Below are 16,383 nucleotides of genomic sequence, written 5' to 3' on the forward strand. Positions count from 1 at the left end.
CACCCCGGCTCTGCTGCAGAACAAGCTCTCACAGCTGAGTGTGCCTGACTCCACCTGCAGGTGGATCACAGACTTCTTATCTGACAGAAAGCTGGACGTGAAACTGGGAAAACATTTCTCCGACTCCAGGACCATGAGCACCGGTTTCCCTCAAGGCTGCATTCTTATTCCTCTGCTGACTCTCACTCTGACACCTCTTTCAAACCATCTTAAATGTGCACCTGGTGGTCCTCGAAAGAGTGTTCTTTATTCTTCAGATGTAGGCAAACTGCTAAGTCTTGACCTGAGGTATTGGCCCTTCTGTGTTGAGCCATGCATTTGTGTAGAAGTTGTTTTGTTTCCCCAGTATACATGTCGGTGCATTCCTATTCGCATTGAACAGTGTACACCAGATTGCTTTTCTTGTGTTTGGCTGTGCTGTCTTTAGGATGGATACATATTGGTATATTCCACCTCTGAGTAGGTGTCAAAATATCTGATGGAGTTTTGCTACCAATGACATATGTATCAGGTGTCATTTAATTGAAAGCATTTGACATGAAAGTAGCACAATCTGCTCATAAAGGGGCAGGGATTGTGGGTATGTGTGAATGTGTTTCACATTGCAAGATCAACACAAATCCTTATTATAATGACAACATACACATGATCTCTCTTTTATGCACTTTAATATTACAAAGCTGACAAATTTGTGAACATCAGCCCAACATTTGTCAAGAGAGAACAAGGCGACAGTACAGTACTATAATGTTTAGAACTTTAATTGGCATTTCATTGTAAACATTTATTTTTTAAATAATGAATTTCATTACAGTACAAAATAATGTTAAAATAGGTTGTCCTTCCAACCAGTGCAAATGCTAATGTTGTGAACTCAACCAGACGCACTTCAAAGAAGGTCAGATGGTGTCAAAAGAGGGAGGGAAGTTTCCCGTCATCGCCTGGTGTTTGGTAAGGACCGAAAGAGACTCAATCAGACAATGAATCGCTTAAGGATTGTGTATTCAAAGAGCCTTAGTGAACCTTTCTAGCCGTAAAGGTGTCACTAAAGACAGTCCACAGGACAGGAAAGGGGGCGATCTGACCCCTTCTCCCTCACGCAGGTCACCTCCAGCCTCAACCTGACTCTTTTCTCTCCACAGAACGGCTGAGCCATAAACCACCATTTCATTCTCTGATAGCCGATGCAAAGAAAAGAGACCATAAAAACCCCTGTTTCTCGAACCAAGCAAGGTTCCGTTATAACTGTGTGTTCTATTTAAATAATAACCTTGCTAAGTGAGCAGCGGTGTTTGCCTCTGAGTTTAGTAAGTAATGACCCTGTTGTTATCCTTTAGTGATGTTTTGAAGACTAGCAGACCCATAAGAAAGTAATCTTGGACGAGTTTTCTAACCTCTTTCTGTTTTGTCCTAATTCATCCCTGCTACTCCCTAGTAATCACTTTCTGTTCAGTATTAACTAATGCTTTAGTTATATGTTTCATATACAATTTCCTACTAAATTATCCATTGAAACGCTTGTGTGTATCACCAGCCTCTCAGTTAAAGTGGAGTGTCTACTCTTTTCTTGTGTGACCCGAGCGCCACCAAGGGGACAAGAAAGGTATAGCATGCAAGTGTTTAAAACACTGACAGGATCGCTACCTATCACCATGTAATTGCATAAATGAAATTTTGCTGTCACGCTTACATCTAAATTGTCTCGTGAGTTAAAAGTAGTTACCAGCAAGTATACTGAGGACAGGTAATTAAGCTTTGTTACGTTTTATATAACCATTATAACCTTTTTCCATAGTGTTTAGCCTTGTCTTAACTGTCTTTATCCGAATGTTTAGAACTAAGTATTTTTCCAAATGTCAATATTGTGGAGAGAGAGATTAAAGGGAAATACGCGCAACGTATATTTCTTCATCCCAAAAAGTTAACACCTTAGCGACGTCCGGGAGACCATCCCCAAAAATTTACGTCACACTACCTAGTGGAATCAATAAAAAGGTCTTTTGTTTGCTCTCTTCTCTTCAAAAAAAAAAAAGCTCTTCTCTTTAAACTTTCTTGAAACTAAACATATACGCTCTCTTAACTTCCTTTACTTTTTGAAATTCCAATTTTTTTCGTTTCGTATTTAAATCTCCTTCAGACGAGCTGAGAAAGCTGCGACCCTGAATTACAATTTTATATCCTGTTTGGAGCTGCCTGCTTAATCCGACCGTTGTGAGCAACTTTGGACCAGAAACTCAGAAGCCTTCATTTATGGCCTTGAATAAATGAAACCACGGCTCTGACGACAGAACCCTGAGTGGGCTCCGCTATAGCGACACCAAACGAACTGAGATCAGAGTAAAAGCCTTGGCTGACGGCCCGTTGCTGCAAGCGCTTCCCACAGAGGACTCCGGACAAACCCACCGGTTTCGAACCCAACTCGAAAACGCCACTGGGGTCGGGCCAGAACCGACTCCCCGAGCCAACCGGCAGTCGAGCCTCGCTACGGGACCTGCGGAAACGGTAGGGCAAAACAAACCACACTCTGTGACTCGTTGGTGTTCTCTAGTTGGCTCCATCCACAGTTAATAAACCCTTAGATGAGTCAAACTAAATCTACAACCTAATTTTGGTCATTCGTTCCCTCATACTCGTAGAATTCTCTCCCTCTACAATATAAACTGAAATTCAATCGAACCTTACATAGGCTACCCTGTTCATTACCTCCTGGTTGTCATATTAACGGTTACCCTGTAATATCACCACATTTACCCACTATTGTACCCTCTTTTGTATTCACCTTGAGCACAGCGATGTATGTGTGTGTGTGTTATTAAGAATCTAGAGTCCCTATACATAGAACTTATGCACAGATCTGAGACTGACTGATTGACCTTACGATTTCAGAATAACTGAACCAGTAACAACTAATGAATTACCAGAAATTCGTGTAATTCTCAGGCTATACTCAAGGACCTAAAGCCTTGGGCGGACAAGCAAATCTTTAGGTGGTGCTCCTAATTTCGAGGCACAAAATAATATTCATAACAATATTTTCATAACTGTATTAAAATTTTACGTAGCCTAGATCTGCTACACTAATTTGTTGAAAATAATATAAAAAAAAAAGAAGACACTGGCCCTCATCACAATATCAGATGATGGTGAGACTTCAAAGGAAAAACTATGCATATGTTATGTAATATGAATTGTGCAGTTAACAGGCCGAACCCACACAAAAAACTTACTGTAGCTCACTTGCAGAACTATGGCTTTAAAGTAGATTTTTCCCTGTTACTGGACATGCTTATCAAAGAAGTGGTAATACCTGATGAGCAGAAGTCTCTCAAATCGTTTTTCGGACAACCTGTTCCTCATCAGAGTCAGCACAAGACTGCCCAGGCTACAGAGGCGGGACGTTAAAAGAGTCCTCCAGCAATTAATTCGTAAACTGTGATACCGAGAAAGTGATTTAGCATAGACGTCTTAGCCCTGGTATTGCTGTGGCTCACGTTTTACTTAGCCCAGAGAGTGGAACAGAACTCGCCAACTTATAACCACCACACTCGGATCCAGTATAGTAGGGAGCTCTTTTCCTGATGGGATAAATGCTGCGATCCTCCAGGGGACTTTGATATGGTGAACTTAGAAGAATACCAAACTAGTGGCTTATGGCAACGCTCCGGCAGACCAGACCGCACTTGGAAGACTAGGAAGCAGGGGAGAAGAGGAGGTCTATGCCTTAGGATAAAAAGACAACCTCTTTCTCGCATATCCATCAGTCTTTTAAATGTGCAGTCCCTACGGAATAAAACTGATGAACTGCAGTCGCAGGCTCACTATAGCCACGAATTCCGAGAAGCCTGCATTTTAGCCCTGACTGAGACATGGCTGTCAGAGACTCGTATAAAGACTTGGAAAGACTTGGTTTCGGGATGCCCTTTCGCCTGGACAGGAATAAAGCAACTACAGGCAAGTCCACAGGTGTGGGAGTATGTTTTTACATTAATGAACATTGGTGTAAATCTGTCATCGTCAGAGAAAAGCTCTGTACTGCTGATCTTGAAATGCTTTCTGTTTCTTTACGCCCTCGTTATTTGCCCAGAGAGTTTCCTCACCTGTTTGTCACACTTGTGTACATCCATCTGAAGGCAAATGAAAGTATTGCCTGTGAACTTATCCACCAAGTAATACAGAGGCTCTAAACAATATCCCGAAGCCCCCAATATTATTCTTGGTGATATGAACCATTGTACACTGTCAATAACTTGAGAGACTTTCATCAGTATGTCACATGCCCGACCAGACACAATAAGACTCTGGATCTATGTTATGGTACAATCAAAGACACATACAAGTCTGTAACTTTTCTTTTGTAAAGGATTTTAGCGATCAACACTCTGAGCTCAGGAAAGGTCTTCTGTGTAGGCCTACTACGCCTATTAACCCTTTCTTTGACGAGCAGTGTGATTAAATGTTTTAAAGGTTGTAGACCCAGACCCTGCTTATAGTGTGCGCAGAGCAGCTAGCTCCTATTTTTAATAATATTTTCCAACTGTCACTTACACAGCAGAGAGTACCATCTATAAGGAAGAAGTCTATTGTGGTGCCCGTTGCCAAGGGAAACCACCCCCAAGCCCTTAACGAGCTTAGACCTGTTGCCTTAACTTCCTTAGTAATGAAGTCATTCGAAAAACTGGTCAAAAAACAGCTATATAAACACCTAGAAGGTAGCGGGAACCATGCTAGAATTATTTTTGTTGACTTCTCATCAGCATTCAATACTATCCAACCTCATATGCTAGTTGAGAAGCTAGTTAATCATTTAAGGTAGATTTAAGTATTGCAGGTTGGGTCCTCGACTTTCTCACTAACAGAACGCAGTGTGTAAGGGTGAACGATAAAATGTCTAGTGTGTTGAAATCATCCACCGGCTCTCCTCAGGGGCGTGTTCTTTCTCCTCTCCTGTATATTCTATACACAAATGACTGCCGAAGCCATTATGACAACAGACACATCATTAAGTTTGCTGACGACTCTGTAATTGTTAGCCTTCTCAGTGATGATGAAACTGAACAGTGGACAATGGTCACTAATTATAATTATTTGGGCACTATGATTGATGATCGCCTGAAATTTGAAAAAGGGCCAGCAACGCCTTTTTTGCTTAAGGAAACTTTCAGATTGACAAGACTCTAATGACACTATTCTATAGAGCTTTCATTGAATCTGTCATTTCATTTTCCATCATCTGCTGGTATGGCAACCTTGGTATCAAAGATAAAAATGCCCTGGTTAGGATCACTAAAGCAGCCCGCAAGATAGTGGGAGCTCAGTTTAGCAGTCTGAACCATATATTCGTAAAGCATGTGCTTATAAAAGCAACGGCTATTCGCTCAGATAGTGCCCATCCTCTTAACTGAGTATACTCTACTACCATCTGGCCTGTGCTTAAAAGCCCCTATAGCCAGGAAAAACAGGTATAAGAACTCCTTCATTCCTGTCTCCATTCAAGCTTTAAATGCGAATAGCAGAAAGAGGTAGCCACCTTATTGATGTTGAGGGGATGGTTGACGCTGACCATGCCAATAAGAGATTGAGGCAACTATGTAGCTGTTTAGCTAGTTTTTTATTGTTGTTGTTTTTTGTTTTTTTTTGGAACTGAGATAAGTAAATCCTATCTGTGGGATTTTATCTGTAGGGTTATATTTTATCTAGGGTAAAATTTGCGCAAAATATATCGTAGTGTGGGATAATTGCTGTAGTGCAGAATGTTAGTAGTGTGATGGGCATAGATATATTTTATAGTTGTCAGTGCCTTTCTTTTTAGCTAGGACGACCAATGTTGTATTGGTGTGAGGAATCCAGTGTATAGGTTCACTGTTATATTTTCCTTTATTCTGTGTTGTGTTAATATGCCTGCTTCAGCACAAATTGCCCTTTTGGGACAAATAATAAATGATTGATTAGCTGTGTTTCCATCAACGTTTTTCAATGTGCATTTTGAAGTATCGCATTAGAAAAGGTTAATGGAAACGGCAAAATTTGAAAAAAAATCCTTAATTTCACAATAAAGTTTTTGAGGTGGTTTTTGCCTTTGTTGAAAAAGAGTAAATGCGCTAAATGGGAGATAGAAACACTTTTCCCGAATAAGTTCTGACGTACCGAACTTGTAACTCACGTCTGAGCAGCTGTTTCTTCTGTCGGCCTCTTGCCCGGTTGTGCGGAGTTCTGCATATCTGCGATAATTCCATGCACCTCACAGCTGGTAACGCTCATTTGTGCTAAGAAAAGAGGTGGATGCAAATCTCGGCAGGTAACCTTCATCATTCATTCTGCCAAATTATGCATTCACCTCTTAAAGGTCCTTTTCAGATACTTTGCTCCGCACACTGATCAAACAGTGTTCTCAATGAATGCTACTTCTACTGAGTGTAATAAAATATTAACGACTCTAAACGTTCATAGAATAGGCTATATACTTAGAATCATTTATCCCCATTGAACCCCAAAAAGGATATTATAGCATTTAAAAGCATTATTTGGAGTTGCATGCAATTCTCGGGAGGCATGCAAAACACCGGATATTCCCATAACGTGCAGAGACATGGCTGGTAAGAGTTTGCCTGCTTGAAACACATTTCTGAGGACCTCTCTCCATCTTTCTAAGATGACCATGAGGTTCAAGCAACTGGTTTTGTTTCTGGTTTGGAACGTCTTGTTTATTACAGCCATGTGTAACGTCAACTACTGACGTAACGACGCTTGCCTTAGCCTTGTTTATTCACTCTAAGCAAGCTGATGGGAACGCACATATTTCTTTTTTTTTCCTTTTTTGCGACATTTCAAAAGTACGCTTAAAATTTTCATGACAATTGGATGGAAACATGGCTATAGATTGATTGATTAAAGTTATCAACAGTAATGCGTCACATTACTGCGTTACAGACAAAAGTAATCTGATTACAGTAACGTATTACTTTGTAACGCGTTACCCCCAACACTGGTTGAGAAAGTTGGAGTGGAGTGTTTTGGTACTGGCTGGCACAAAAGCATGGGCTAAGGACATGTTGAACAAGTCCGTCAGGACCTCCAGCTCCTCAGCACATACTCTGAGCACATGTCCAGAGATGCAATCAGGGCCTGCAGCCTTGTGAGCGTTGATCCTGCTCAACACTGCCCTGACATCAGTGGGGGGGAGAGTGTTAAGGGTTGGTGGTCAGAAGTCAGCACTACCTTGGTTGAAGGTACTTCGTTGTCCTTCTCAAAACGAGCGTAGAATTTGTTAAGCTCGTTGAGGAAGGAGAGGATATCAGAGGAAAGGAGGGAGGGGTTGGTGGGCTTGTGATCACTGATGACCTGAATGCCTTGCCACATACGTTGGGTGTTGGAGTTGAAGTGCTTCTCAACCTTCAGCTTGTAGCGGTGCCTGCCTTCTTGATGCCCGCTTCAGGTCATCTCTGGCTGTACTGTAGGGTTGTGCATCTCCCGTTTTAAAGTCAGTGTTTAGGGCCTTCAGCAGGAGACGTACATCCCTGTTCATCCAGGGCTTCTGATGTGGATCTGATTTGTTTCAAGGCAACCATAGAAAAAATTGGTCATGTGACCTAAGCCCTAAGCCCTGAACCCTCACAGACTTACTGACGTCACAAAGTGACTGAGTTTAAGAGGCTGCAAGGGCTCTAAATGCTGTAAAGAGGAACGGGACAGCCCTTTGCCACTTTATCACGTTACCTTGACGACGCTGAAACACATTGCACACGTTTTATTTTATGTTTTTGCCTGATTTTTAAGTCCTGCAGGCTCTTGCCCTACAGAGTGGAGCAGAGGTAAATGTAAATATGTATTTGTCAATAATCAATACACTATTGTTAGTCAAACAGCATTATTAAGCAAAAACTAAAATAAATAGTTGAATAAACTAAGTGTGTAATAAGGTGATTGCATTCCTCTGACTTCATCTGTTCTATGTACCATCCTAAGTTAAGAAAACTTTCAACAATTTTAACATCAGCTTAGGTGTTGATGCTTGTTTGATTACTGTTTTCTTCTTCTCTTATAACGCGGATTTGCTGTGAAATTTCTTTCGCTTCTGGGCTTCCCCTGGTAACCCCCGTGTTTCATGTCATACCGCTATGAACTGTGGGCAATTCCCTCAGCCAAAGTCTGCAGAAATGCGGACTTACGAAAAGGATCTGTAAAGGGCTAAAAATGTCCACGAGACGATACTTGACGACAACTGACCAACGGCAGCAGACCAGTACTTGACATGTTGTTTGGCTTAAATGACACTGAGACTTAGTTTTCTTAGCTTCAGCCTTGTTTTAACTCTTTTGTCTATTTCCTTAAATGCATTAATAAACTTGGAGGCTATATTTTGCACAGCTTGCTGGTGTTGCCCACTTATTTTTAACCACTGGTTGGTCAATTTCTGAACCAAAGAGGGGTGTTACAAGTTCAGAATCAGTAGGCAAGAGGATTGGAAGGGCGCAGGAAGCAAATCCTACCCAATTTCATCACATAGCTGAATAGTGGCTGTTCCAAGGGATCAAGAAAGCAGGCATGTGGTTAATTTTACGTGGGGTTACGACCCGTTCACAAATAGGTTAAAAGTGATTAATTTAGATGAATTGATGATTTCATAAAAACATCTACAAATAGCTCCTTATTTTAAATTGGTTTGTATCAGCCTCTTCTAGCATTTCCTTTTGGATCTGACAAAGGCCACTTTTGCTGATAAATAACATCCAGCTCCCTCTAGGTTTAGGACAGTACTCTGGATTTCTGAATCATTACTGCAGTATGAGATGTATTATCCAACTAATCTGCACATTACTTTTTCTTCTGGCTATTTTCCCCCTAAAATAATGGTATAGATCACAATTGTCATGTTAACAATCATTACAAACATTTCTAACCTGATTCTAGTATTTTAGAGAGATTCACAATGTAATTGATTTTAAAAGAAAAAGACCATTAGAGAACATTAAAGCGATTACTAAATATATATAATATGGTTTGGGGCTTGTATATGCCAAAATACCTGCTAATGTAGCACAGATGTGGCACAATTATTTTGAAATGTGGATTATGTCCATCCCCCACTGCTGCCCATGCCTCGATGGGTGGTGTGAATGATTAAACAATGACGCAAAGGGATGACATAGCCTTGCATATAAAATTAAGAATTTGTCCATGAAGATTAGATACAGGGGTGAAGGGAGGAGGATAGTTATGGGCAGATTTATTATCAAATATTTGTTATTGTGTGTTTATTTGTTCTTAATTTATTCCTCTCTTTTCTTCTCTGAGTCTTCCCCTCTTTCCCCATCTTGTAAGTTACGGAGGCGGTTTAACCTTAATGGGATGCACAAGGCTGGCGATGTAATCCTTGGTGGGCTGTTTGAAGTCCACTATAGCTTTATCTTCCCAGAGCTGACGTTCACCTCAGAGCCACATCAGCCCAACTGCCAAGGGTAAGTCTCACACTCATGTAACAGACAACATAAGCTGGTTATTATACTGTATTATTATACTGTGGTACTTTTTAGTGGTTAATAGTGATATTTTGTGTATTAGTTTTGACACTCCAGGGTTCAGGCATGCCATGACCATGGCCTTTGCTGTTGATGAGATCAACAAGAACACCAATCTGCTACCTAATGTGACTCTGGGATACATTCTTTATGATAACTGTGCTACACTTGGTATTGGGTTCAGTGCTGCGTTGTCATTGGCCAGTGGTCAAGAGGAGCAGTTTCTGCTTCAGGAGAACTGTTTAGGAAACCCTCCAGTTGTGGGGATTGTGGGCGATCCCATCTCAACCCTTTCTATTGCCATCTCCAGTGTGCTAGGTTTATTCAAACTGCCTATTGTAAGTTTCTTGCCTTTAGTGTCATGTGTGGTTTTGACATGCTGTTTTTGAATTCTAAATTTTAAAAATAATTGAATTATTCTCTACTAAAATGCACAACATGTGTGCATTATGTTTGCTTTTTTATAGGTGAGTTATTTTGCTACATGTTCCTGCCTGAGTGATCGGCAAAGGTTTCCATCCTTTTTCAGAACAATCCCAAGTGATGCTTTCCAGGTGAAACACGATTAGTAAAATAATAACTGTATATATGTTTCAAGTGTAGCAAATTTGAGATTAGTCTTGAAAATTAACAAATCCTGTGTGCAAAAATCATTTTCTCAGAGCTTAATTGATAAAACTATATGTATTTATGTTAAAAAGCTTCTTAAAGCTTTTAATTAACTTTGAATGCATTTTGAGACATGTATAAACAAATTTCCACTATAAGAATATTCCAGCCAATATATGAATCATTCCACTCTGTATTCAATTAGGTGCGCGCTATGATTCACATTCTAAAACACTTTGGCTGGACCTGGGCAGGTCTGCTGGTCAGTGATGATGACTATGGACTTCATGTTTCCAGATCCTTTCAATATGACTTGGCTAGGTCTGGTGGAGGTTGCCTGGCCTACTCAGAGATTTTGCCTTGGGGCAATGATCCAAATGAATATAAGAGGATTGTGGGTGTGATGACAAAATCCACAGCTCGTGTGGTCATTGTGTTTGCACTTAAGATGCACATGATTCAACTCATGGAAGAGGTTGGGGGATGAAAATACATTGATATTTATGAATCCCTAAAATATTTTTACCCATTCACACCTGATTATGTGAATTCATTTTCAATTAATTTTCAATTAAACAAATTCACATTAAGAAACAAAGTTCATATGACTCTATACCCGTGTTATACATTTTAAAATCATATCTGCTATTTATCCTTTACTTCTGTTTCTATCACTCTGCTGTTTTTGAACATTGATCAAAATATGCAGATGAGATTACATTTGCTCTGAATAATTTAATTACATTGGTACTTTTATCACGAAAGAAAACATCTATTTCTGTACCAGAAAATCACTGTGCAGTTTTGTTGTAATTTATTACAAACTACAAAGTAGGTGTTACTTGTGTACAGGATTCTGAAAAAACCCACACTGATTGAATGCAATGCACAGGTGGTGAAGCAGAATGTGACAGGCCTGCAGTGGATTGCCAGTGAAGCTTGGACATTAGTTGATGGACTCCATACCCCTGCCTTCATGCCATACCTGGGTGGCACACTGGGCATTGCTATCCATCGTGGAAAAATACCAGGGCTCAGGGACTTCCTTTTAAGAATTAATCCTCACCAACAACAAAACAACAGCTATGAAAATAGCATGGTGAGAATTTAACCTTACAATCTGATGACAAAGACAATTGCAAGAATTATATTTTTTATGTTACTATATATTTTTAATTCATTTCAGGAGAAGCAGTTTTGGGAATACACATTTCATTGTAGATCTTCACCACCTCCGGCAGGTTGGGTGGAAGCTGGAGGAGCATTATGCACTGGACAGGAAGATCTAGAGAATGTGGAGACTGAGTTTTTGAATGTGTCAGAACTCGGACCTGAGTACAACATTTACAAGGCTGTGTATGCTCTGGCATATGCCCTCGATGACATGCTGCAGTGTGAGCCAGGTAGAGGGCCTTTCAGCGGGCACAGCTGTGCCAGTTTGCAAAGACTGGAGCCATGGCAGGTGTGATTTCAATTTACACTCCACCTGTTAATGTTTTGAATACAGCTGCTACACCTTGAGGTACTTACTGAATCCACTTTTATATTATTGGGTATTGATATCAGTATGCCAGCTATTAACTTGAATTTCTTTAATGAGTATGAAAGAACATATTTAATGCAAGAAATAGAGGAAAAATTAATTGCTTTTGTTTATTTTGACAGTTGTCACACAGTCCCTAACCTCTGATAATATATCGATCAGAAAAACAAATGTCACATTGAGGGTGCCTCAACACTTAAAGAGGTCATATTATGCTCATTTTCAGGCTCAAAATCCAATTTAGGGGTTGTTCCAGAACAGGTTTACATGGTTTCATTTTCACAAAGCACCATATTTTTTTTTATACCACACATTGCAGCAGCTCCTCTTTTCTTTTGTTCGTTCTAGCTATGGAGTGCTACATCTTGCCTCTACAAGATGTTTGTTGGGAGTTGCACATGCGCAGTTCCTAGTTAAGGACTACTAGCCAATCAGAAGCAGAGTAGGGCAGGTCGTGAGAAGCCGGTAAACACTGCTTCAGTTTAGCTGTATATGTTCCCCTTACTAGCTTAGCAATATAGACTGGAACAAGAGTTTCAGAGTGGTAAGTTATTAATTTGTAACAAATGTATTTTTCATCCATAAAGTTTTAATTGAGCTCTGTCTCTACATGACAGTAACAACTTTATGTCCATTGACTGCCTGGAGTCACAACACCTAGTGTTTGGAAGGGAGAGGAGAGGCAGCAGGCGGATGCCTTGTCACTGTGTGCTGCAGCTCAGTGTGTCTTTCCACCGGTGTTTTTGAGGGGATGTTGGACTAGCCGCTTGGCAAGCATTATGACGTGCATTTTGCTGTGTCACAGGGATCAAAGGGAAAAGGCTGGACTACAAACAAGCTGTTTTCGGGCAGTTCAGAGCAGTGTTTTCTGTGGGAGATGGGAACTCTCTTTGGGGTGGACTTTGGGCTTTGTCACTTTGCAAACCTATGCACAAAAAAGATATAACTCAATAAAGGAGATGGAAAAAGCCAAAAAGCATAATATGACCTCTTTAACATAGATCACATTTATGATGTTTTCTGTACTACACTAGAATGACTAATTCCAGCAGGCTTTGCTCACAGAATTTTACCCAATAAAGAACATTGTACATTTTAAATCATGTGTATCTCTCCCATGTGTAGCTTATGTATTACTTGGAAAAGGTAAACTTTACAACACCATTTGGTGATCAAGTGTCATTTGATGAGAATGGTGACGCCTTACCAATATATGATGTAATGAACTGGCTGTGGCTCCCTGATGGAAGAACTGAGGTTCAGAGTGTGGGTGTGGTTAAAAAGTCAGCGTACAACGGTGAAGAACTCACTCTTGATGAAGACAAAATCTTCTGGAACTTTGACTCCAAACAGGTTACTTTTGTTTATTGGTGTTTTTGCCTTAGTGCTGTATCACACAACAAAATCAAATGGTTTAGAATAACTATGACATAACTCACAGCCACCCAGGTCAGTTTGCAGCGAGGGCTGCCCCCCAGGTACCCGCATGGCTAGGAAGAGGGGACAACCTGTATGCTGTTTTGACTGCATTCCTTGTTCTGAGGGCATGATCAGCAATGAAACTGGTTGGTATCAAATTTAAAATTTGCTAATTGAAAAAATAGAGAGACCTTAACAAGTGCACAAAGATAACCTTAAACTTATTTGGCAGCCAGCTGTATAAAGATGAGCATTTTGACAAGGATAATGTACTTATTTCAATCGCTCCCTATCCCTCTTCACAATCTTTAAAGCTCTTAACACAAATGTAAGTGAATTTATCTGGAATCATAAAAAGAATAAGTCAAAGTCAAATTTTGCTATTGGGCAGCACAAATAAGATTTCTGTCATCTTTGAACAATACTCTCTCCCCTCTCATATATATACAGGAGCTTGATGACTATCTATATAAATGGAATTTACAAATGGAAACCCAACAATATTATCCCCTTAATAGCGATTGTTGCAAATTTTCATCACACCTCTTCCTTTCAGACTGCAGCTGAGATAGCGTTTGTATTCCCCAAATGCCTGTTTGTGCATATTCGATACGTACCTGGGAACCTTTTGCAAGCACTGGTTTCTCGTTTATGCCTGTTGTCATACCTACATCATACTTGAATTTATATATTTTCTATGTTCTATAGACAAATGAACAATTTCCACTTAATTTAACATCAACCTGAAAGCAAAAACAAAAAATGTTTTAAATAAATTCAGGCATCAAGGGGCTATTAGTAAAACCAAAAACCCACTTATTTTCTACCTAGTTAGATCATGGTATGAGGTCCATAACATTTCTGGAGTGAGGAATGATTTGTTATCTAACACACCTCTATGTAAAAACAAATGCATACCAATGATCTTTGATAACCTTTTTAACCTTTGGTATGATAAAAGGATAAGAGACTCTGAGCACTGTTACATTGATGACATCTTCATGTCCTTTGAAGAAAGAAAAGAAATATTATTTAGTTTTTGGTGGGAATAAGTTTTCCTGTTCTAGAAAGCTTTCAAATAAAATACCCCCCTCCCCCTCCCAAAAAACAAACAAAAAACAAAACAAAGTCATGTATTCCCCAGGGGGTGCCCAGTTCGTGTTGAGGGAAAGCACGTGTCTGCTACTAAAGAAACAATTGCACATCAATGATAGTGTTCACAGGTGGGAAGAATGATCTCCTTGTTGCTGTAACAGAGACTCTAAGTAGCTGAAAAGGAGAAAAGAAGGGGTAAATGTAGGAAAGAATTATAATGTTCCCCTTCTTTCAGATTCCATGGAGTGCATCAGTTGTCCAGAGGACTTCTGGTCCAGCCCCCAGCATGATCACTGTGTTCCTAAGAAAACAGAGTTCCTCTCCTACCATGAGCCTCTAGGGATCTGCTTGACAACCGCCTCATTGCTGGGCACACTTATCTGTGCTGCTGTCCTGGTCATCTTCACCTACCATCGCAGCACACCCATGGTTCGCGCCAACAATTCAGAACTGAGTTTCCTGCTCTTGGTGTCACTTAAACTATGTTTCCTTTGCTCACTGCTGTTTATTGGACGTCCCAGGCTGTGGACATGCCAGCTGAGACACGCAGCATTTGGGATCAGCTTTGTGCTTTGTGTTTCATGTATTCTGGTGAAAACTATGGTGGTTCTGGCTGTGTTCAAGGCCTCCAAGCCAGGAGGTGGAACCAGTCTGAAGTGGTTTGGTGCTATGCAGCAGAGAGGGACAGTTATGTTTCTTACTTTTATCCAGGCAGCAATTTGCACTGCCTGGCTTGTTTCTTCCTCACCAGCTCCTCATAAAAACACTCAATACCACAATGACAAGATAGTTTATGAGTGTGTTGTAGGTTCCACAGTTGGTTTTGCAGTGTTACTGGGTTACATTGGCTTACTGGCTATCCTTAGCTTCCTGTTAGCATTTCTGGCAAGAAATCTTCCAGACAACTTCAATGAAGCCAAACTTATCACTTTCAGCATGCTGATCTTCTGTGCTGTGTGGGTGGCCTTTGTCCCAGCTTATGTAAACTCTCCAGGCAAATATGCAGATGCAGTGGAGGTATTTGCCATCCTGGCCTCCAGTTTTGGTCTCTTAGTGGCACTGTTTGGACCCAAATGTTACATAATCCTGATGAGACCAGAGAGGAACACAAAGAAAGCTATAATGGGTCGAGGCACCAAGTTATAAAATAACCGCAACATGGTCAACTACTGTGAGCCAATATGTATTTTATATTCATTCAGTAGAGATATTCCCTTTAAGGGTTACTTGTGTATTTTTAAACCTGTTTTCTCTTTCATTGTGTATCAGCAGAACACGGTTGCAATGTAATCTTTGTGGGCAAATGTGCACCCCAAAGAGCTTTTTTTTGCCACCGTCAGGCTGACAACATTATGGAAAGGATTCCTACAGGGATAGACCTTTTCTTTTATATTTTTTTTGTTTAAACAGAAACAGCTGCTACATCGCTCTGTTCAAAGCCACCAGACTCCTTGACAAAAACTGTTAATATTACCTCAAGCGGTACACCTGCAACTCCTATGTTCTGCAAGCTAAAATATTTTTTTTTGGTAAGGGAGTCTGGTGGTGTTGAACAAAGTAATTTAGCTATTGTTTCTGGTTAAACAAAAATCTCTGTAGGGATCCTTTCCATAATGTTGTGAGACATGTGTGACATGCATTGGCGGTATGCAATTGCCTGCAAGGATTTCATTGCAGCCAACTGCAGCTTTACTTGCTCAGTACCTAACTATTTTTAAAAAATGTTGTCTGCATTATACACTTAGGCACAAAAATATCCATGTTGAAAAATAAGTTACACTTTAAAATGTCCAAAAAGTGTAAAGTGTTTCTTTAAATTCAGAAATGTTCTCATTGTGAAGAGTAAATGTAGAAGAAGCTAAGAACAATAAAAATGTTTGTGTAAAACATATTCTTACTTTATTTTTGCCTTTTTTGCCTGATCACATTTCATAAGATTTGAGGAAAAAGCTTTGCCTGACTAAACCTCAAAGATGAAAACCACCGGTGGATGTTAGTTATAACAGAAGGAACTGTCATCTCTTCTTCCTGATCTGGGATGAGGTTCATAATCCAGCATAACCATAAAAGTTGCCATACATGTAGCCGCACAGGAGAGGGAGTATGGGCATACTCTACACAGTCAAGTTGTTACATCATGTCACAATCTGACACAATATCCAGAGGAATGCCATGAATCCTGCACACATGCTGCACATGCAT

At 40.2% G+C, this 16,383-nt stretch overlaps 1 protein-coding gene across 2 annotated transcripts; it reads left to right on the forward strand.

Annotated features, from left to right (window-relative positions):
- The first annotated feature begins 6,061 nt into the window (after positions 1–6,061).
- Positions 6,062–16,041, forward strand: LOC119882347 (extracellular calcium-sensing receptor-like). 2 transcript variants are annotated; one of them, XM_038692361.1, is made up of 9 exons: positions 6,062–9,455; positions 9,559–9,853; positions 9,983–10,069; positions 10,330–10,599; positions 11,017–11,223; positions 11,311–11,586; positions 12,793–13,020; positions 13,109–13,232; positions 14,417–16,041. In XM_038692361.1, exons 1-9 carry the CDS (start codon positions 9,175–9,177, stop codon positions 15,325–15,327), a joined length of 2,679 nt encoding a protein of 892 aa, XP_038548289.1. In that variant the 5' UTR covers positions 6,062–9,174; the 3' UTR covers positions 15,328–16,041. The 2 variants fall into 2 exon arrangements, with proteins under 2 accessions (XP_038548289.1, XP_038548290.1); XM_038692362.1 differs by lacking the exon at positions 10,330–10,599.
- The last annotated feature ends 342 nt before the right edge of the window (positions 16,042–16,383 follow it).

Source organism: Micropterus salmoides, unplaced genomic scaffold (genome assembly GCF_014851395.1).
Source record: "Micropterus salmoides isolate LMB-PRFRI ecotype aquatic unplaced genomic scaffold, ASM1485139v1 Ms_hic_scaffold_3, whole genome shotgun sequence".
NCBI lineage: Eukaryota > Metazoa > Chordata > Actinopteri > Centrarchiformes > Centrarchidae > Micropterus > Micropterus salmoides.